This window comes from Schistosoma mansoni (genome assembly GCF_000237925.1).
Source record: "Schistosoma mansoni, WGS project CABG00000000 data, chromosome 3 unplaced supercontig 0077, strain Puerto Rico, whole genome shotgun sequence".
NCBI lineage: Eukaryota > Metazoa > Platyhelminthes > Trematoda > Strigeidida > Schistosomatidae > Schistosoma > Schistosoma mansoni.
Window position 1 is genome coordinate 471,251 of NW_017386007.1, and position 25,006 is coordinate 496,256.

Here is a 25,006-nt window from a genome sequence, read left to right on the forward strand (position 1 = left end):
GATCAAGAAATAAGGGAAGAAAACTTGTCGAAATACTTTGTGCTGAGAACTCTATATTTTACCAATAATAAAGCTAGTATTGATAATTATTAAATTAAATTGTGCTAGGTAACTCAAACTGAGTTTCTACCAAATAATGGTTAATATTTTGTTTCTGCGAAAACGTTGATTACATGATGATGATGCGGCTCAGTGGTCTATCGGTTAAGTACTGTGGCTCGAGACTGGTAGGTCCTGGGTTCGAATCTCGCGAGTGCGGGATCGTGGATGCACACTGCCACTGAGGAGTCCCATAATAAGACGAAACGGTCTTAAAGCAGTGCTTCTAGGTTTTCCATAGTGGTCTAGCTTCAATTGACTCATGATTTCAACTATGAAAATACTAAATTCTCCACAAAACCCCCTCTGATTTATGTAACCATCCAACACATTGACAACTACTTATAAATTATATTATAAGTAATAACTATTGTTAGCATTGGTTATACAGTTTAGTTTATTGAACTGAAGTTCAATAAATTGAGATTCCTAGTGTAGCGCTCTAACAGTCTGACACATGTGACAGTCTGACATACTTCTTTGGAATATGCATGTAGATAGGTAGATAGTGTTACATTTCTACTTCATGTTATTTTGTGCATTATATTCAGGTTTTCAATTTATTTCCTGAAATATTTACCTTTATACACGTTTTTATACAGCGGCAATTGGCAAACACTTTATTCTGGAGTTCGCTTAGTTCCAAAGCCATAGATTTACTTTCAACATTTGGACCGAACATATTGCAACCACCACCATCATCATTACAAGAACAACGGATTAACTCGGTAAATTTTTCAAATTCTTCATCCATTCATACTACAACAACAACAACAACCGTAACCCCAACATCTATAGCTGTAACAAAAAGTGGAATAAACAATTTTCCTGTAAATCTATTAAATAATAATAATAGTAATAATATTGACAATCAAGTTAATTGTTGCGGAACTACCGAATCTATCAAAGATCATCAACCGACTACATCAATATCAATAACAAACGATCCTTCTACTTTATTATTAAATAGTGATTTATTAAGAAATCAATTACTTTTACTTCATTCTAATAATTCTAACATGTCACATCATGTACAAGGTCTTATTAATTTTATAAATAAATCACCAACACCATTTCATGGTAAGTAAAACAGTATGTTATATCTTGTTTACATATGATAGTTTGATCTTATCTAGTATCTTTTTTTTAATGAAAATTATCAATGTATATGTTGCTGCTACCTTGACGTGGTGGTCGGGCTTGCCTATTGTGATGAACCAATCGAGCTATACTGGCTGGAACAATCGTTCCTCAAGGTCCTACCATGCCAGACAGGTCGGTTGAAGAGCGGTAAGACTAAAAGCAGCAATCCCAAGGTCCGAAGGCGAAGTCGTACTGCCGACCATACAGAGTTGCGACGGTAGTAAGGTGTTTCCTTCAGACAACAGGCATGACAGAGATGCTGCCTTCCCACAAGGAGGGGTGGGGTTAGAAAAGGTCGACCCTAAAAATGAACACTTTACTATATCCCACGGATTTCCGTCTCCGGCGGTAAGGTCCTTTGAAGAACGGAGCTAACACGTCAAAAATCCCCCACAAAAAGGCCGTGCGTGACCGGCCTCAAGCAGTTGTCCTTTGGGCATTGCGGTCACGCTCCCAGGTCGTTATGATCAACACTAATCCAACTTCTTTTTCAGGTCCCTCAAGAAATACCCTTCCACGGTGTGCGCAGCCGCGAAGTGATATTAGCCCTCATACCAGTAACTGCACACGAGACCAAGTTGGTCACATTCAAATCCTTCCTACACCTAATAACTCTCTTATCTCCACGAATGTATATGTACAGAAAAGATTCATTTGTATGTTTTCTACATTTCTGTTTATATAATCCCTCCTAATACTAAAAGCTCCCATGTGATGTTTAGGATTGGAACTGATCCAATTAGTTTCGGCATATGTACTACATCCTGTATGGCTTGTCTCGATATTGCCAGTAAGTCACAAACACTTTAAACAGAGATAAATAGTAGGTAGCATTGGAATCCTAGACGTATGTTTTGTTCTGTTTGGGACTCGTCAGTTGAATTCATCTGTACATTAATGATAATTTCTCTATTTTACTGCATCAATTGAGTTGAGCTGTGTTGTTGACTTAAATCTTATTAGTAATGTTACTTACTTTACTTACGCCTGTTACCCCTCGTTGAGGAGTATAGGCCGCACATCAGCATTCTCCATTCAACTCTGTCCTAGATAATCCTTTCCAGTTCTTTCCTGTTGTTATTCATCCTTTTCATATCTGCTTCTATTTCCCGACGTAATATGTTCTTTGGCTTTCCTCTTCTCTGCTTCCCTTCCGGATTCTAAGTTAGGGCTTGCCTCATTATTAATGTTAGTATGAATGAATTAGTTTAAACAAAATAATATTGTAATACACTGAATACATTTAGAATAGATCAGATGGGGTTTTGTGGAGAATTTAGTATTTTCATAGTTGAAATCATGAGTCAATTGAAGCTAGACCACCATGGAAAACCTGAAAACACCGCTTTAAGGCCGTTTCGTCCCATTATGGGACTCCTCAGTGGCAGTGAGCATCCACAATCCCGCACTTGCGAGATTCGAACCCAGGACCTACCAGTCTCGAGCCAGAGTACTTAACCGATAGACCACTGAGCCGGCCGGTATCCAACGGTGTTAATGTCTAACTTCAACCAATCCACGATTTTTGAGCAACCGTTCACCAATTGTCTTCAGTGAGTTGATATCTCTACAACAGACTTGATTGAACTTCACTGGTCTCTGCTTCTCACTAGAACTCCAGGAAATATCTTTTGAAGTTAGTCACTAGTAAGCATATGATTATAGATCAGAAGGGGTTTTGTGGAGAATTTAATATATTTACATAGTTGAAATCATCCAATGCTTCCAGATTTTCCATGGTGGCCTTATTTATTTATTATTTATTTAATCACATATATATCGGTACAAAGGGCATCGGATACATATGCGCCACACAAAATAATGAGGATGGGAGGAGAAGGAAGAAGACGTGTATATATAAAATAAGGAAAAAAAGAGAAGAGTAATGATGGGGGGAACTGAGATGTGTACAACCAGAAGAGCTCTCTCAGTTAAGAAAGTTATAGCCACTCTTTATGAAGAAAGTAAAAGAAGGTTACAGCAGGTTCGCCACTGGCTTCTATTCTGAGCCATATCTGATTACGTCTCTAGCCACTGTGTTGCACCATCTCTCAGACCCCAGCCAGGGAGTCGTGAAGGACCAATAGAAGCTAGCCCTTTGTAGCTTTCTTTCATACCACGACACCATGTCATACACTGACCTCCTCTCCGCTTTTTCCAACCAGTCCCAGAGTCGGTAAATAATGCACGACGTGGAAGTCTGTGGGACGACATTCGTAAAACATGTCCAAGCCACCGAAGTCGGTGTTTCAAGATGGTGACACCAATCGAATTATTCCATAGTGGTCTAGCTTCAACTATGAAAATACATTTGCAATAATATACACTATAAAATGGTACAGAATTAATAACTGTATTTACCTTTTTTTCTCTCTCTATCTAGTTATAACTGCATTATAATGTAGCAATGTAACTATTCAATTACAAATAATTACATTGATTTATTTAGTATATATTATAATATGTAACTGATTGATCAAACTCATTCTTTTCTTCTCTCTCTCTTTCTCTTTCTCTCTTTCTTATCTTAAATAATGATATCTAGAATTTAGTACAACTTAATAATAATAATAATAATCATTTTGGAATGATTTGTATCCATGATGATTGTCCATTAAATCAGTAATTTTGTTAATAATTCACAAATTTCGGTAATGTTTCTTTACTCTCTTTCTCTCTCTCTCACTCTCTCTCTCTATTCTTTTTCTATTTAACGTTCTTATATGTTTAAGTGTACATTTATTTCTCAACTTTCGATATTTTATATATATATATATATATACTGAACTAATCTACTACTACTATTACTACTTAATTCTTGGTCAACTTAATGTATGGTATATTTTATCTGGTTACTATTACTATGATTACTATTACTATTATTGCCATTACTATTACCATTACTATTATTATTATTATTATTACTATTGACTAAGGTTCTGTCGAAAATCATACTGAACTAATATACTACTCAATTCTTGGTCAACTTAATGTATGGTCTATTTTATCTGGTTACTATTATTATTATTATTACTACTATTATTATTATTACCATTATTATTATTATTGACTAAGGTTCCGTAAAAAATCATACTGTTTACTGTTTACGGTTTATTGTTTTGACTATATTGACGACTATATTGTGATTATTTTTTATCTATCTATATATACATATACTACACTGAACCATATTCTCTCATACTGTTCTACACACAGAATATATACATTATTATTATTATTATTGAATGACTATAAATTATGTAATGAAAGAATAGAGGACAATTGTGAAATGATCATTTTGATATGTTTCTTCTTTTTTTTTTAAAAAAAACTATCTATCATTTTTTTCTTTTTTTCTCTTTTTTTCTTCTTCTATACTTTCATTTCAACATGATGTTTCTTTTTTTGTGTTTGTTGTTGCTGTTGTTGTTGCAGAGTAACTTGATGTTTTTACAAACACACATACAACCATCATTATTTATTATTTTCTTTTTATTATAACAACAGGTTCAAACTTGTTCATATATGAAATAAAACATTGTAAGCTGTAATTATGTTTTATATATCGTTCGTTTTCTTTCTTTTTCTTTTATATATTGACAGTAATCATGATAGACAATAAATAACATTGGTTTCATTATTTGAACTATTATTAAATTGAATCAGTTTAATGTTTTAGAAATGATCGAACTAGTTGCATATTCACAGTTTACTTTTGGAAAAAAAAAGAGCTACTTGGTAACATGTATAGAGTACTCTCAGTAGTTCTAGTAGTAGTAGTAGTATTGTAGTGAACGAGAATACGGGTGAGGACAATCGAATGTATTTAAGCACAAATTACAGATTATCTCACTAAATTCTGATAATCATACAGTAAACATTCATCTAGTATTGTTTCTTTGAATCTTCCCATCGATATGTTAGGACTGTAACTGGTCAGTCTTTAATTGGCATATGTGCATACTGTGCGTATTGCCTCGATATAGCGTTAATTCACAAGCATGGTAAGCAAAGATGGACTCAGTGGCCGAGTAGATAACGCGATGGCGTTTGAAGCGAAAGGTATTGGGTTCGAGTCCAAGAGTGAACATGAACTCTGAGATGCAGGTACATCCAGCTGACAAGTTCCAAATAGGGCGAAACGCGCGTCCTGGATTCCTTTGCTAGCTACTATCCATCTTTGCTTACCATACAGTTAACAGTTAATTTGCAAAATAACAATTAGTTGTCTCAATCTTCATTGTTCCTTCTGTAAATATCAGTTCATCTGTAATTCCATGGTTCATGCATTTTCCTACCGATTGCGCTTCATTTCAGTTCTTTCTTTATCGGTCTTCTGCCAAAATACATTCTATGTCTGACCATCACCATATACAACTTATATGGATATAAGTAGATCACACTACAGTATTAGTAGTATTGTAACGCATAAGAACTCAGGGTATGGAAGACTAATTTATTGTCTTATACAAAATTACACAGTCCCCTCGTAAAATATGAAAATCATACATTAAATACATTATTTGTACATCTTTGTTCAGTTGTCTTCTACATACTTATGATTCTTCCAATTCTGTTGTTATTCCAATTATTCTCTGTTTCCCTTCTTGTTCTGTTTAATTAAATCTTCTGGTGGCAGGTATTTTACTTTTGATTACTGTGAAATACTACTTATATTTGTCAGGATATATTGCGTACACTATATTATTAGTAGTAATAGTAATGTCGTGAACATGAACATAGGTGGGGACAAATGAATGTATTTTGATACAAAATTACAGATTTCTTTGGTAAAATGTGAAAACCATACGTTCTATACTTTCTTTGCAAATCTTTCATCAATTGTTTTAAACTTCATCATTTCTACATTGTCATGACAATTAATCTCTGTTTCCGTCTACTTCGATTCAATCTTTCCAACCTTCTGCTGCTAAGCATTACACTTCTAACTGGTGTTATATACTACTTATATCGACATAAGTAGCACACATCACAGTAGTATTAGGTTTATTTACTTTTATTGACATTTCTGCTTCAATTGTTTCAATTATTTTCATTGAATATGATTTCTATGATAATGTAAATTATCTTATGTAAACGTTTTATCAGTTTTTTTTTGTCTAAAGTATTTCTTATCTAACAATGATATTCTCCTACCTTGTGTAAGTTGTAAGATTACAACATCCGTGTTTGTGTTTCATTAAAAGTGTTCTTCAATTTCGATGGTCTAAAAAAGATGAAGTTTGATGTTATTAAAGAATTCTAGCAGTGATTAGAGAATGATTTTAACGATTAAAAAATATTTAAGTTCACCATTTAAAACTAAGTATAATTATGATGTTTACATCTCTTAGGAAAAAGAGGTTCCACATAAATATATATACTAATCATTGAATACAACCGTTGTAATATAATACACTATCTTAGAGGTCAAACATTTAAAATTATCTTTATAAAAATCTGAACAAACCAGGTGTGTCTTCGAAGCATTGCTCGTATATCCTGAGACCACCGACTAAGTAATGCAGTCGTTAGGAAACGGGTACTAGGTAAGGATGGCAAATCGATTGATGAAGTAGTGAAACCTCATCAGTTGAGATGGCTGGGACGCGTGTTACGTATGCCCAATCACTGACTGCCCCGATGTGCAATGTTTTTATAGTGTAGTAGTAGGTTGAAAGAAAGCTAGGGGCGGCCAGACCAAAACATGGCACAAATCTATGAAGTGACTGGCAAGTGGACTGAGCCATGTTGGTAGGTGTAGACTACCTGGTTGGAATCCGTGAGATGATAGCAATCGATGGTTAGAGACCTTGAATGACATGGCTCAAAATCGTTTGGAATGGCGAAGGTGCATTCACTCTTTGTGTTCTCCCAAATTCTAATCTTCTGAATTCTTCATATCCCTTTCTTTTTCCTATTTCTAAATTTATTTCACTAGATTATACTCCTTGCATAACATCTTTAAACCCTAATTTTTCGGATTACTGCTTATACTCTTACTACTTCTACCACTATGGGATTTGAATCGACAACTTCATCTATGTGTTAACGTTATATGTCAACTTGAACTGATGTACGCACGTACAAAGCTATACGTTATGACTGATTGACTGACTGACTGAGTTCAATGGATGTTCCAACAAGAGGCTTTTTTTTCTTCACTTTAACAATAGTTTATTTAATTTCATCTAGTGTATTCATTGTTTATTAGAGTTCTTCAAATAATATCAACTATTTAAGATCAGAAGGGGTTTTTTCGTGGATATTTCAGTATTTTCATAATTGAAACCATGAGTCAATTAAAGCTAGACCACCATGGAAAACCTGGAAGTACTGCTTTAAGTCCGTTTCGTCCTATTATGGGACTCCTCAATGGCAGTGCGCATCTACGATCCCGCACTCGCGAGCGAGATTTGAACCCAGGACTTACCAGCTATTTAAGACTTTATATCATCTAGATTAGTAGAAAGAATTTTTATATTTCCAACTAGTTTTTTAACGCTTCCAACTCATTATGTATTCCATGTTTATCAATTTGAAATATCATGTATGACATGTAGTTTACGTATACATTTGCTTTTATTTACATTTTTTTCTTATTTTTTTTCTTTGTTGCTGTTTGAAGTAGTAGTATATTACCAAAAAAAAAAAAAAAAATAACTTTAGGGTGTTCCATCATCAGTGTTGTTTTTCTTTCTATACTAATAGTGAATAGAAAACATTTAACTTCATTACCTTAATAATTATTACATTTCACTATTCACAATGGATATTCAAGATTTTAAGACGAATTCTTCACTTTTCATAGTTAACCATTGATACCTTTCATTTTGATTTGTCTTTTACTAAACTAATCTGACATAATTAATGTATTGAAAGATGGATAGATAACATTGGCGGCCTGTTTAAACATCTGGGCTACCTGTTCCTGTCATCTAGATATTTCAACAAGTTATCTGATTTCGTTTGTTTTAATACATCATTATGCCTATTAATCGCACAACCTATTCAGGTGCGTTTCTGAAAAGTGTAAGACCTTTCGCTGTAAAGGTTACAGAAGGCTTAATCAGAGATATCGTGGTTGCTGGCAATATGCAACGACAAGAATGTACATTATCTAGATGTCGATTGACTGGGCTGCTAAGTTCTAACTGGCGATCACTCAATATTTATCGTCAGGAAGGACGAAGAAGTAAGAAACCGAAACTTGTTGAAGTACTTTGTGCTGAGAATTCTATATTGTACCATAAATATAATATTGAATAAAGCTAATAATAATAATAATAATAATAATAATAGGTAGATAGATAGATAGATGGATAGATAGATAGATGGATAGGTAGATAGATGGATTGATAGAGAGATAGATAAATGTACCGTTTGTTTATTTATGTAAGTATATATGTATAAAAACAGTTTTACTTGCCAAATAAAAAGAATACAAAACAAATTTTTTAACACTTTGATGTTCTATATGGGTATGTTCTATATGGGTATGTTAATGTTTGTCTAAAGTAATCATAATAATAGTAGTATGTATATTCTCATGTATAGTTTATGATTGTCTAGTCCATAGAGTATTGATTCTTATGTTTATTTTCTTTTGTTTTGTTTTTTGAACAACTGATCAGTGTAGTTCTTATGTAAAAGATAAAATGATATGGTATATTCAATCATTTGTGGTTTTTTGTTTTTGTTTTTCTTCTTGGAAAACAATTCACTTCATCAATAATAATAATAATAATAATAATCTGTATATAGATGTGAAGTGAAATTTAAGATCTATGATCAAAATATAAATATTGGATGAGATAAAGTGAGAGAGAGAGATATGATACTGCAATTACAATTCGATCGAGTGAAAGATTAAATGGTGTGAAAAATTAATAAGACGTAATCCCATCCGACTGGTCACAATCACTGATTGTCCCAATATATAAAAAGGGGTCAAAATCATCCTGTGATAACCATAGAGGGATTAGTCTGACTAACATAGCATCTAAAATACTAGCCTCAATAATTATCGTGAGCCTAACTAAGACTCGCGAACTGCAAACACGAGAAAGTCAGGCTGGCTTCAGACCTGGTCGTGGCTGTATCGACCACATATTCACCATTCGTCAAGTTTTAGAGCACAGACATGCTTATCGGCGTCCGACAATGATAGTTTTTCTTGACTTAAAAGCAGCATTTGACTCTGTAGACCGAGAGGTTCTGTGGCAGTGTCTGTCATTGAAAGGTGTACCTGAGAAGTATATAAACCTTGTGAAGGCTCTTTACTCGAACACTACCAGTCGAGTGAGAGCTTATGGCGAACTGTCATATGATTTTACAACCTCAAGTGGTGTCCGTCAAGGCTGTCCACTATCCCCATTTTTGTTTAACTTCATTATAGACCTGTTGCTGGAAATAACACTCTCGTCGACTGAATTTTCAGGAATTGATCTTCTACCAGGAGGTTCACTTATCGACTTAGAATACGCAGATGACATAGTCCTGTTTGGTGAAGACACTGGCAAAATGCAGAGTCTTCTGTTAGAGCTGAGTAATAATGCCAGGATGTTTGGGATGCGTTTCTCCCCATCTTAATGTAAATTGTTACTCCAGGACTGGCCTGCGTCAACACCTGAACTAAGGATAGGGAGTGAATTAGTCGAACGCGTGGACAACTTCACTTATCTTGGAAGTCTGATCAGCCCTAATGGGTTGGTGTCTGACGAAATCTCAGCACGGATTCAAAAATCTCGTTTGGCTTTTGCCAACTTACGTCACCTATGGCGAAGACGAGATATCCGTCTATCAATTAAGGGACGAGTATACTGAGCAGCAGTTCGTTCTGTTCTACTTTACAACTGCGAAACATGGCCATTAAGAGTAGAAGATACTCGTAGGTTACTAGTATTTGACCACAGACGCCTTAGAAATATTGCTCGCATCTGCTGGGATAACCGGGTAAGTAATAGTGAGGTTAGACGCAGGGTATTAGGGAATGATGGTAAATCAGTTGATGAGGTAATGAATCTTCATCGACTGAGATGGTTGGGCCATGTGTTACGTATGCCTGAACACCGATTACTACGACGCGCAATGTTGACCAGTGTAGGGGATGGTTGGAAGAGAGTTAGGGGCGGCCAAACCAAAACGTGACATCAGTGTTTGAAGTCACTAACTTCTAATCGGAGCCATGTTGGCAGATGCAGACTACCTGGTTGGGGTCCGCGTGACTATCGTAACCAATGGTTGGAGACTCTAGGTGACATGGCTCAGAATCGATCACAATGGCGTAGGTGTATACACTCTTTGTCTTCCCTTAAACCTTGAGATTAAAATTGCTTCATAAATTTCTTCCTTCCTGTACTATAATCTTATATACAACCTATCTTTTATATAATACCACCGTTAAATTAACTACTTCTATGAATCCGGTGTTCATTTTGTTGTGCTAACGAGGTATGGCAACTTGGACCGATGCATATATGTGCCTGGTCCTACGTTGTAGCTGACTGACTGACTGAAATGTTACATGCTTTAAACAATGTACTTTGCCTTTAACCTGACTATTTTGTACAGATTATTAATTTGAATATATGTAATTGTAAACCTGAAGAGAGAATTTATCGAAAATAATATTCTTCATTCATAGATTAGCCTTTTTATGATGATGGTGATCTTTAAACGATTAAAATGATGATCTATTCTGATTGTTAATATTTAGAAATTGTGAAAAAGATTTTTTAAAAAAAGTAATATATTCATAGTTGAAAGCGTGAGTCAATTGAAGCTAGACCACCAGAGAAAACCTGACACCACTAGACGGCCAACTCGTCCTATTGTGGGACTCCTCATCAGTACGAATCCACGATCCTGCCACGCGAGATTCGAACTCAGGATCTATCAGTCTCGCGCCAGAGCACTTAACCGATAGACCACTGATCTGGCCGGCATCCAACGGTGTTAATGTCTAACTCCAACCAATCCACGAAGTTGAGCAACCGTTCACCAATTGTCTTCAGTGCTTCCAGCTTTTTCCCTGGTGGTCTAGCTTCAATTGAATCACACTTTCAAGTATGAAAATACTAAATCTCCACAAAAATTCCTTCTGATAAAAGTAGTATATGTTTGTATATAAAAGAAATAAATGTTTAATACTGATTCTATAAGTATGTTTTATACATAGATTAGATTTTAACTGTTCATACTTTTGGCATCTATTTAAATGGTTATTTGTTATTCTTTATAATTTCAAATATCCATATTGTTATATCGTGTGCATGTGTGCCCTATTTATTAATATGTGATGTGATAATCCCCGCCAATTAAAGTGAAGTGAATTATCGATCAGAGCAATGATACATGAAAGTCGTATAAGCAGTCTTTTGAGTACTTATTAGTCCTGCCTTCTGCGTAGTTCAGCCAGTTAAAGTTCAGAACACCAATAACAGCCTCTGCGGTATGAATCATTGTATTTCAAACATACTGAGTTTATATTCCAAACAAACAGACCACATCGTACCATAAAATAGAAAATAACATGTGTAAAAGATTTGGCAGTAATCAATAGACTGGGAATAACTCAAGAATGATAAATCGTAGTATTAGTAGCCTATAGGTCAAAATAAAGCTTATAGTAAGAGGGATACGAATATGAATAGTTTAGTTACTTAACAATTATACAATAGGAAATATACAAATCATATTGGTCCGCGAATTTATTATTATTATTTATTTGAACACATAAATATTGGTACAAAGAGGCACCAGATACATATGCGCCACACAAATCAAATGAGATTTGTGTGAGGACTGTGATACTGCCCGGGTGCCCAGATTGAAGCAAGTGGTTTTCTTAGGGGACCGCACCCCGAGCCTTTGACTTAAAGATCTGATCCACAAGGCAGTGCAGCGACGTAAGGAGATGCAATCCCGTGGTAGCCACTAATCAACGATAGATTCATACGCCATTTTTTCCCTCAGGATACTGGAGCCCATGTACACCATTGGTTTGGAATCAGGGTTTTCCAACTCCCCTAGGTGAACTTTGTGTGTCCACCGACCCGGTTAAAGCGCCGGACATTCTCTTTTCGTCCTCTCAATTTCGTAAACAACACCCGTTGTGCGAGAAGGCAGTGAGTAGGACTTGTGTGGCAGAGGCTATATATGCGTGGCCATGTGAGAGCATTTGGAGAGGGAGAGTGGACTCTCCCCATTCTCGGCCGTACCAGGGCATTTGGGGGATATAGTGAGACTATAATTTATGGATGATATTTGATCAACATTAAAGTGATCTTAAGAATGTTTACGTATTTACTAGAGCCAAACGAAGGTGAATAAACTTGTGGAAAGAATAAGGATTATGGTTTATAGTTGATGATTAGAGTTAAGAATTAGTTTTATGGTTTTTATCACGAATTGACCTCAGCCATAATGGCAAAACATTATTAAACTAAATAGATAAATAAATTTTGCGCCAAAATTCATGACCTGTTATCTGAAATTTGATTGGTTGATTCATATATCATAGTTTCGCCTCCTTGATTAGTATTACTAGGTATTCATACCGATTTTGTTGGTTCTATCTTTTTGCTATTCAAATTACCATTAATTACACTGGCTCAGTGGTCTATTGGTTAAGTGCTCTGGCGCGAGACTGGTAGGTCCTGGGTTCGAATCTCGCGACGCTGGGTCGTGGATGCGCACTGCTGACGAGTCCCATAACAGGACGAAACGGCCTTAAAGCAGTGCTTCCAGGTTTTCGATGGTGGTCTAGCTTCATTTGACTCATGATTTCAACTATATATAAAAATTACTTGAAATCTCCACAGAAAACCCCCTTATTTCGGAATACTTAAAATATCTGGAGATGTTAAGGCACATAATAGTTGACTGGTAATCACAACAAATTATATGTAATCATTTAACGGTGTTACACATTCAAATATAAGATGATTAAAAAGCATACTGATGATAATTATAATGATAAGTCTATGAATAGGAAATAAGGAAAATGCTTGTAGGACTGAGATGTAATCACAATTGATTGATCACTGGGTGGTGATCAATGTCATGCGTGTCAAGTCCTTCTTAGTGCTGATCGAATGCTATCGATCAAGTTGCAATGTGGCCACTAGTCTAGGTGGCTCGACACTGCGTGCACTATATTGAGATAAGATGGTGGTTGGAGGTGGTCAACAGGAAATCCTGGACCCGGTTTTCGTGCTACTTGGCACTTGTCAGCAAAGTATACCTGTAATCTTGAGGGAACTTGTTCTCCCGAGTCCAGGGTTTCTTGTTGACCACCTCCAACCACCATCTTATCTCAATATAGTGCACGCAGTGTCGAGCCACCTAGACTAGTGGCCACATTGCAACTTGATCGATAGCATTCGATCAGCACTAAGAAGGACTTGATACGCATGACATTGATCATTACATTACATTATATTACGATTCACATTGTGTGACGTTTGCAATTTAAAAAATCATACTTTTTATGTTTTTTGAAATAGCCTACTCACCATTCAGTCTTATAGATATTTTCATTCAATCGTTTCTTTATAAATTTGCTCCTTAGTGATGTGTAGAAATAGCATGATATTAAATCATATTCACGCTGAAGTTTTGTCGATCAAATACGGTCACTATTAAGGATTTAACAAGTATAAAATCGGTTACTGTTCAGGAATCAATCAGTGCAAAAGATCTCAGTTCTAAAGAAGGTTATTTGTGGCCCAGATGGCTCTGTCGTAACGTTTGTGTTTAGGACACTAAGCATTTGGCTTTTTAATGGTCATCAGTGTATTCATAAAACGTCTTTTACTTCATCCGAGCTGCAGTCAGTAAATGTATAAGCAGAAATTATGAAGAAGCAATAGGATGTGTCCCTATCTTTTCGAGTTCTTACTGTTCCATTGGGACGAAGAGCACATAAACGACTGTCGATAGAAATCCAGTCAAGAAGTGTTTATCAAGCTATATCTTCAATGATAAGTCCGTGAAAGGCTGCTTTCATTTCTCAAGATACACAAAGGGTATATTGCATCTGCTCTCCGTACTAGCTAGTTGGGATCGAATGAGTGGCCGTGCTATGATTCTGTACGAGTATTTCGTGCCACCAATATTCGAGCTCAAGAAATGTTGTCCCAAGCCTCCTGAAACTACACTCTAAACCATATTTTGGGGCTTGCAATGTTCTCACCTTATGCCGAAAAGGATAGCAGCACATCGCGATCAGCTACTTCTTGAGTAGTTGTGTACAAGACTCCCACTCGTATCTACCTGGACTTTGATCATGATTTTGTTTTCGCCAAGCTTATCTTGCGTTTTGGTGGTTAGCGAGCGTTTAGTTCTAAACAGGTTGACGTAAGCGAATCGGTTGTAGCTTCCATTGCAATCAAGTATCAAACTTAGGTTCAATACTTGTAGCCAGTCCTCCACAATGTGTAGATGGGCACTGCATTCGTTTAATTGACACTATGAAAATGGAGATGTAGTAAAGTCATGGGACTAAATGCACTTCTTTTTGCTTGTAGTATCGTTTCACACAATAATGTTGTTTGTTGAACAGGATTATGCTCTAGGATTGTCTGTTAAAGAGTTTTTCTGAGTTTATTAACATATTAAAGATTCTATGTACAAACACTTAATGTAGGGTGAAGGCGTGCAACCATCTCTCTTCGTTGTTCCATCCAAAGAGTTAGACTACTTAAGATATTCGTTGGAAACAGGGAACTGGACGCGATCCTTTTTTACTGGCTTCGATAGCTTATTGTCATCGTTTTCAAGAAAGGACGGAAATCCTCTTGTGATAGCCACAAAGAAGTCAGTTTGGCGCATATAGTGTCTGAAATACTAGCTTCCATAATTATCTAACGCTCAACTAGCGTCTGTTAAGAGCGAACTAGAGATAACCTATGTTGGCTTCAGACTTTAATGTGGATGCATGCACTAAATGTTTCCTCTTCGTCAAGCTATGGAACAGAGATATTTGTCTACTCTTAACCATAGTTGTATTTCTCAATCTTAAGGGGAATATAATTTTGTAGATCAACAGGCAGGCTTAGTACTTATGTCTCAGACTATGGTGTTGACTGACGCAGCATCGAATTCCTCAGTTTCCTCAAGATTACTGATACACCTTGTTGACAAGTGCTCAATAACACAAAGCATAGTCCAGGATTTCCTGTTTACAGCCTTCAACTATCTATCAAGTACAAACTATCTTGCCAAAATTTACATCCTAGAAAGTTTGTATTTCCCATAATTTCATATTTAGTTTCTAAAACCTTGACATTTTGTTACTATGTCTATCTTTCTCTGTACTATAGTATCTGATAATCTTATTTATTCTTTTATTTATCCTGTCTCTTTTTTCAATATCTTCAAGTTATCCAATCAGTGAGGACATTTTTGGATAATCATGGTTTTCGTGAATTATTTGAAGAAGAATCTTGGAGTTTACGACCTTTAGATAGAGTTTATATAACAAAAAATGAATCAACTGTAATTGCAGCCGCTGTTGGTGGTCGATTTGAAACAGGCAATGGTTTTACTTTACTTGGTGCACATACAGACAGTCCATGTTTACGTTTGAAACCAAATTCGGAACGTTTAAAAGAAGGTTATATTCAATTAGGTGTTGAAACATATGGTGGTGGTCTTTGGTATACATGGTTTGATAGAGATTTAAAATTAGCTGGACGTGTAATTATTCGTAATGCTGAAGGACGCCTGGAACAACGTTTAGTACATATTAATAATCCAATTGCATGTGTTCCTAGTTTAGCAATACATTTAAATCAAGAAATAAAAACTCAAGGTTTTCATCCAAATTCTGAACAACATTTATCTCCAATATTGTGTACTAGGTTAATGGAACAGGTTAGTTTATATCTTATTTAACAATATAGAATTACACAAATCCTTGGTTAGTGATTGTTGTCATAGTGACAGCTGTTGATATTCATTCTACTGGTGAAAAAGTTTGTTGATAAGGCGAGACTAAACTTTATGGACGAGCTAATCAGAAGCTTTCGTTGATTTTCAAGGTCACAGCGCTAAATTCAGTACCTAATGCTTACGTACGGTCGGTTTACAACGGATTTTAGAGAAGACGTGATAATTAAGCGTCTACAAGAGAAGGGATTATTAAGATTTTGGCGCGAAATTCAATTATCCATTTGGATAAATAGAGTTTTGGCATTATAGCTGATGTCAGTTCGTGATGAAAACCCTAAGTATAATTCCTAACCTTAATCATGAACTGTAAATCATAATTTGAATTCTTCACACAGGTTTGTAACCCTCATTTAGTCTTAGTTATTAAGTTGACACTCTCAGGGTCACTCTAGCGTCGCTCAAAGGTCGTCCATAAATTATAGTCTCACCCTTAACCCTAAAGCATAACTCTAACCCTTAACCCTAAACCATACCAACATACCAACATTGAAGCTATGTGGTCGAGGCTAAAAGAATTTTTGAGACCCTTATCATGGCTCCAGAGGTCGACTACTATGGAGTCATATGGATGAGTTCCTGTACCGTATGCACCATGATTTTAGAACTTCTGAACCTATATCTGACCTTGAGAAGTTTTCGAGCCATGTAAAAGAACAGTTTCCGCTTTAATTTTTTAGTTTTGTATAATATATTTTTACTGTATGCTAACTGTCTCCTGATTGGCTAATATTTCTCAAGGTCATTTAAGATTCGTTCAAAGGTCGTCCATAAAGTTTAGTCTCGCCGTTGATACTACTACAAACTGTTAATATTAGTTGTAATCACTGACTGTCTCACATATAATGGTTTGCCTTTATTCGATGTAGCACCCTTTAAGAATGTTGTATAGTAGTAACAGGGGTTTTTCTTTTGTAAGACGTTAAAAAAATTAGTGTGGGGATAGTGTGTGGGTCAACAGAGGGTCATGGCTTGGTCTTAAAGAAATAAGATTAGGATTTAGAGCTCAAAAATAGAGTTAGCAATTAAAGTTAAGTTTTTCATCATTAATTGACGGCGGTTGTAATGTTAAAATGCTATTTTACCATAGGGATGATTGAATTTCGTGTCGAATTCTAAGACTATCTCAACTAATTATCTTTAAATAATTACAACTGATTAATCAGTTATTCAGTCAACCCTAGGGCCAAGCAGTTACTTCAATGGTAGAAATAAAAAAATATTGCATATAATGAAATGATACAGGGAGAAAGAATTGGTTCGTAGAAAGTAAGATATAAAGCAATTTTACTCTCACGATTAAAGGGAATACAAAGAGTGTATACACCTACGCCATTGTGATCGATTCTGAGCCATGTCACCCAAAGTCTCCAACTATTGATTACGATAGTCGCCCAGACCCCAACCAAGTAGCCTGCATCTACCAACATGGCTAGGGCCAGGAGTTAGTGACTTTATGGACTGATGCCAAATTTTGGTTTGGCACCCCCCCTAACTTCCTTCCAACCGTCTACAACACTAGTCAGCATTGCGCGTTGTGGTAATCGATGGTTGGGCATGCGTAATACATGACCCAGTTATCTCAATTGATGTAAATTCACAACCTCATCAACTGATTTACCATCACTCCAATAGCCTGATTCTAACCTCACTATTACTTACCCGGTTATCCCAGAAGATGCGACCATCAGATGCTAGTAACTAACGAGTATCTTCTACCCTCAATGGCCACGTTTCTCAGCCGTAATCTAAAACAGAACGAACTGCTGAGTAGTATTCTCGTCCTTTGCATCCGTGTAGAGAGGTCTCCAGATATCAACCTATTAGGTCTGATCAGACTTCCAAGATAAGTGAAGTTGTCGACGCGTTCGACCACTTCACTCGTTATCCTTAGTTCAGGTGTTGACACAGGCCAGCCCTAAATCAAAAGTTTGCATTAAAAGGGAGAAGAACTGCGTCCGATAATTAGTGAGGCTGGTATTTTAGATGCTATATTAATCAAATTAATCCCTCTATGGTTATCATAGGATGATTTCGATCCCTTCTTATGAACTAGGACGATCAGTGATTGCGACCAGTCAAATGGGATTACGTCCAACTCCCAGATTTTAGCTCAAATTTTAGTCAACCTAATCGCTAAAATTGGACCACCATACTTAAAGACCTTTGGACCAGATGCTCTTCTTCCTTTCACATTAGCTTTATCTTTTTGAGCATTAGAGTCGGACGACCTATTTCAATGTCGTATTCAGGCTGCTTGAAACCGGTGGATAGCTGTAGATTAGCTGAAGGCCATCTAAACTGTTTTTTAAAGCGTTCCACCCATTGTTCTAAACGTCTGCACTGAGAGCAGAAAAGAGTGTCGTCCTTTTCCGAGATTATCTCGCTTACACTTGACTTCTTAATTCCGGTTTCTTTTATTAATCTGAAGAGTTGTCTGGGGTTGCCTACAGCCGCTGCTTTTTCCATCTCTTTTGCTTTCGTTGCCCACCACTGCTCACGATCGTTCCCTAGACTTTTGGTCAACCAAAATTTAGTTTATTTACATCCTTCATCGTGTTCAGAGCCTGATGTGATGAGTTTATGAGAATCTATCAGTGCAAAAGACTTTGCAGAAATCCGTTGGTTTTTCGTGACCCCTTGGTTAAAATCACATATAGATGTTTTTGAATCTTTCCAAGCAACATCTGGGTCAGCCTCGTTTTCAGAACTGTCTAAGTGTGACCTCAGTTGTTCTTCCATTGGCTTTCTCGTCACTGAGTTCAACTCTGATAGGTCTTCGTAATGTGGTTTTTTTGCATCCAGTGAGGCTCAGGCAAATGCATGCTCTTATTAGAGCATGGTCAGAGTCTAAATATGCATTCCAGAATGAGCGACAGTCTTCTATCTAGCCTCTCCAATGATGGCTGTTGGCAATATGGTCTATTTGAGTCCATCGTTGGTTTGGTGAAGGGGATCGCCGTGGTAAACGATGTCTCTCTTCATGCTTAAAATTAGTGTTTGCTAAAAATAAACGATTGTCTGGGCATAGTTGCCATTATCTGTTCGCTCAGCCGGCATACTAAAATACCCACCTAAATGTCTTTCTGTTTGGTTTAAGCTACCTACTTGGGTATTAAAGTCACCCACTACGAGTACTATGTCTGAGCGCTTAGCTTTTTGAAGAAGTTCAGAGAGCTTTCTGTAAAAGTCATCTTTTGCTTCATCCGGGCTGCAGTCAGTGGGAGCGTAGGCAGAAATGACGAAAAGGCAACGAAGTATGTCCCTATCCTTCCGAGTTCTCACGGAGCCGTTTAGCCGAACAGCACACAGGCGACTGTTAACAGGGATCCATTCTAATAGTGTCTGTTCTGCCCTCGTACTTAGTGCTATGCCCATGCTGCCAGTCTGCGAGGGTTTTTCGTCGGGCCGCCAGATATACGGAGGGTGTATCTCGTCGGCTCACCGATTTGACGACGTGGAGTCAAGTGAATGACCGTCCTAGGATTCTGTATGCGTGTTTCGGAGACACAGCACACATCAATAGTACGAGATTCTAGGGTTTTATCAAAGGAGGCCTGTTGGCCGATTTGACATGGGGTGTGTACGTTGAAGGCTCCACGTGATATGATTGCCGATTGTAACAACGACTTACTGGTCAGACCAATGACGCATAAACCGGTACTAATAGCCTAGAGTCATCTCTGGATTGCCATTGGTCCTCCGAGATAATAGCTTCTCGCCTAATGCAACCGGTTCAGTGCGGATCACCGAAATCCGCCTCCGCTATACTAATCATATATCTCAGACATAACTGGACTTTGAGGAACGATCATTGCAGTTAATGTAGCCCTATCGGTTCATTATGATAGGCAAATCTGATCACCACGTCAAAGTAGCGGCAACGATCGGAACAACTGATTGATGGAGCGTTTTCAATTTTAAATCGAGTGATGAGTAACCGAATAGTACATTCACTATGTATGTAACTAACTGTTTGACTTGTCATATATTGTTTTCTTGTCTTTTTGTTAGGGAGATCCAGGAACCTCCTCGAAAAAAAGCCAAAAAAGGCTCTGAAAATGCTGAGAAGCATCTTATCCAATCAGTATTCACTAGAAGTTTTGCCAGAAACATATAGAAAATTAAAAGTCATATGTTGAGTTTCTGATTGAATGATTACCTACACTACTACTATGTTTACTAGCGTTCCAGAATTTTCCTGAAATCCATGGCCATCTAGAATACTATAAAAATCTTAGATTATTTGTACATGAACGAACTTTTCGAGTAAAGAGTTCCTTCCATATTTCGCTCTTTTTCTCTCATGTTCACTTTACTGTGTAGACTTAGTCTTTGGGTTAATAGAAGAGCTTAGGAACCGAATCTAGCATTCAATTAGAAGACTTATCACTTTTCACAATATATCCTGTTTTAGGATCTGGGGGTTTATAGAGATTATGATGATTTTAACAGTTGAATTCATAAGTCGATGTAAGCTAGACCACCATTGAAAACCTGAAAGCATCAGACGGCCGTTTCGTCTCGCGTGTGGGGTCATGTATGCGCACTGCTGGGGAGTCCCATAATAGGATGAAACGGTCGTTCAGTGCTATGGTATGACCTCATACGTTAGTATAATTTTACAGTGACATCTATTGTTCTGCTGTATTTTCTTAGAACTTTATGCCTAACAACAACATTAAACAATTGAAATTACAAAAAAAATTAAAAAGATGGTTATGAATAGGTCCTACTTGGTAGTAGTTTGTATTCACAGTTTATTTGATAAGTTAAAATAATTCGTTTTTCATATTGTTTTTTTTATTATACAGCTTCAAAATCCAAATGCTCAAAATGCCAATACTACTGAATGTGGAAATGATTCAACAAATACATGTTTTAACATATGTCCTATTTCATTGCCTAATAGAAATCGTCATCCACCAGCTTTGTTACGTTTATTAAGTGAAGAAACAGGTGTTAGTGAACAACAAATTGTAGAGCTAGAGCTTTGTTTTGCCGATGCACAACCTGCTTGTGTTGGTGGTCTATACAAAGAATTTATTCATGCACCTCGTTTAGATAATTTATTTAATTCTTATGCTGGTCTTCATGGTTTCATTGAATCTCTTCCAACTTTATCCTCTGAATGTAATATACGTTTATTATGCTTATTTGATCATGAAGAAGTTGGTTCTACATCAACTCAAGGTGCAGATTCAGGTTATACTTTGTCTGTTATTCGTCGACTTAATAAAGCATTTGAAATGTGCAATTTATCTGAAACACTTACGCCATGTAACAATACAAATACATCACAATGTACAAAATGTAATTTAGATTTACATTTTGAAAAATCATTAGCTAAATCTTTTCTTGTATCAGCTGATCAAGCTCATGCAGTTCATCCATCATGGGGTGAACGACATGAATGTTATCATAAACCTCAATTTCATAGTGGTGTTGTATTAAAATACAATGTTTCACAACGTTATGCTACAAATAGTCTTACTGCAGCGGTTGTTCGTGAAATTGCACATTTGTGTAATGTCCCAGTTCAGGTTTGTGTTGTTTTGAGCTTTTCGTTATTACATAAATTATTAATCTATATTTTAAACGTAGATAAATGGTGGCTAGTAGTGAAACTTAGGATACCCGTTTCGTTTTATTTGGGACTCGTCAACTGAATATACGTTCATCTTAGGGTGGATGTTCATTCTGGGACTCTATCCAGTACCGTTCTCTTCAAACGCTATCACGTTAAACACTTAGCTACTGAGTACAGATAGTCACTAGCTCATGCGATGGGGTGAATTTTAATTTTCATATATATTTTAGTTTTTTGCATCTTCCCATTGATATTAAGGACTACGATTGATCAGTCTGTTTTTGGGATATGTGCTTCCTATGTGGATTAACTCGATATTGCCATTAGGTTACAAAGATTTTGGACAGAGATGTAGTGAACATTCACTTTCGGATGCAGCTAAATCCAACTTACAAGTCAAATAAAACGCTACACGCGTCGTGAATTCTACCACTATCCACTATTTATCCCTTTTTAAAATGCTTATGACTTAATGGGAATATCGATGCAATCTGCGAAATATGCATATATCCCGAAGAAATCTATGAATGGTCAAACTAAAACGTAGCATCAGTCCATTATCATGGCTCAAAGTCGCTTTCAATGGCGCGAGTGCATTCAATCTTTGTCTTCCTCTAAATTCTTAGCTCTTGAATTCTTCATAACTTTGTTATTGTTATTTCACTAATTGATTTTTTTTAACTCATATTTTCGGTAACTGATCTTTTCTATCTGTACTCATATTGTTACTAGCTCCAATATTTTGGGATTTGACCTAACAATTTCATCTCCCTGTGGTTATGAGGTCAGTCTTGAGTGCTGTTAGAGGCATGAGGGCAGTTATCACTTCCCGGTTGCCCACACTGTGGAAGGGTTCTCCTAGTGGTACCTGAAAAGGAAATAGCATTAGAAGTGGTCTTAATGACCTGAGAGTGTGACCCCAATGTCCAAGGGACAACTGCTTGGGGCCGGTTACACACGATTTTTTTGTAGGTAGTTTTTGTGTTAGCTCCGCACTTGTTGAGACCTTGAGACGGATATCCGTGGGATATAGCGAGGTGTGCCTCTGTAATTCTCACATTTGTCCAGTGTTTTTTTAGCTTCAGTCTCATCTTGGCCACAACCAGGTGGTGATCTGAAGCTATGTCAGCTCCTCTCCGGGTTCTCACATCTTCCATTGACCTTCGGATTTTTTGTTGATACAGATGTGGTCTATCTGGTTCTCTGTGGTGTGGTCCGGTGAGATCCATGTAGCTTTGTGTATGCGCTTGTGTGGGAATATTGTGCCGCCTATAACCAGTTTGTTGAATGCACATAGATTTGCAAGTCTCTCCCCATTTTCATTTCTCTCTCCTAGTCCATGTCGTCCAATTATATCTTCATATCCTGTGTTGTCCACTCCAACTTTAGCATTTAGATCTCCCATCAGGATGGTGAGGTCCTTTCGTGAGCACTTCTCTATAATTGATTGCAGCCTTTCATAGAACTGATCTTTATCATCGTCGTTGCTATCATTGGTGGGTGCATAACATTGGATAACGTTCATTGTGATCCCTTGCTTCTTTGTTCTGAATGATGCTTTGATTATCCTGGGTCCATGAGATTCCCATCCCACAAGTGCATTTCGTGCTTTCTTGGACAGCATTAGAGCAACTCCCTGAGTGTGTGGAGCATTTTCCTCTTCGTGACTGGAGTACAGCAGCATCTCTCCTGTACCTAGCCTTTGTTGTCCAGTTTGTGTCCAATAGGTTTTGCTGATTCCGAGTACTGCCAAGTTGTATCTCCTCATTTCCATTGCTGTTTGGCTGGTCTTTCCTGTCTCCCACATTGTTCGGACGTTCCATGTACCTATAAAGAGTGTTGCTCTGGTTGTTAGAAGGTGCATCGGCCTCGTGACTTCCGAAGAATTTCGGCTTTCATCATGAGACGTCATAATTATTCCTTCAACTCCGCTGGCAGAGTTTAAATGGTTTGAATTATTTTTTCTGGTTAGCGGTTTTTTAGCGAGTTAGCTTTTCTACGGGATGGGGTCGCTAACCCCATGCCCAACCCTCCTCCTTTGTGTGGGCTTGGGACCGGCAGTAACTTTAGAAGAGCTACAGGCGGAGTTACCAGATACATATGCGCCATACAAATCTTATTTGATTTGTGTAAGGGCTGTGATACTGCTCAGGTGCCCAAACCGAGACAGGTGGTTTTCTTAGGGGGCCACACCACCAGCCTTTGACATAAAGTTGTGATCCACAAGTCAGTGGAGCATCGTGAGGAGATGCAGTCCCATGTTAGCCGGTGATCAACGATTGATCCATACGTCATTTATTCTCTCAGGATACTGGAGCTCATGTGCACCATTGGTTTGGAATGAGGGTTTTCCAACTCCTCTAGGTGGACTTTCCGTGTCCATCAACCCGAATAAAGTGCCAGACATTCGCTTTTCGTTCTCTCAATTTCGTAAACAACACCTGTGATGCGAGAAGGCAGTGAATAGGACTTCCCTGACAGAGGCTATATATGCGTGGACATGTGAAGACATTTAGAGAGGGAGAGCTGACTTTCCCCACTCTCTGCCATACCAGGGCCTTTCGGGGAGTCCCATATCTGAGAACAAAATAGTCATTCCATCCTTTCAGGTTTTAAATGTTTAACTTGATGATTTTAAGAAAAAATAAATCTGTATACGCTTACTTGTTTTGTTTATTTCAATTAACTTTTCTTTTTTTTTAATTTTTATTTTTATCATTTCATTAGGAATTTGTTTCAAGACAAGATATACATTGTGGTTCTACAATAGGACCATTATTATCATCCCAATTAGGTGTACCTACTGTAGATTTAGGTTTTCCTCAATTAGCTATGCATTCATGTAGAGAATTATGTTGTTCAACTAGTATTGAACAAGCAGTACGTTTTTTTTCATCATATTATGAACATTTATCAAAATTATGGTGTAATCAATCATATCGTGAAAGTAAACCACCACCACCACAACAACAACAACAGCAACAATCCTATCATCAAATTCATTTAATGAATTAAAATATTCTTTATGAACCATAAAATTACGAGTGACAGATGAGTTAAGGTTTCAAATCGTAAAGATGCACACATATATATGTATACCTATGCACACACATATACACATACATACACACACATCTATAAATACATACATGAAAACGATTCAACATTTTTAAAAATTATGATCCTGGATACAAAAATTCTTATCAACTATTAAAGAAG

The 25,006-nt window shown here is 36.9% G+C and overlaps 1 protein-coding gene across 1 annotated transcript; it reads left to right on the plus strand.

Annotated features, from left to right (window-relative positions):
- Nucleotides 1-1,118: 1,118 nt before the first annotated feature.
- On the plus strand, nt 1,119-24,802 carry Smp_210610 (unnamed protein product; the record flags this gene model as incomplete). Its single annotated transcript, XM_018791374.1, has 5 exons — nt 1,119-1,179; nt 4,750-4,782; nt 15,629-16,122; nt 21,012-21,740; nt 24,515-24,802. The coding sequence occupies 5 exons, from the start codon at nt 1,119-1,121 to the stop codon at nt 24,800-24,802; spliced, it is 1,605 nt and encodes a 534-aa protein (XP_018645434.1).
- Nucleotides 24,803-25,006: the final 204 nt, after the last annotated feature.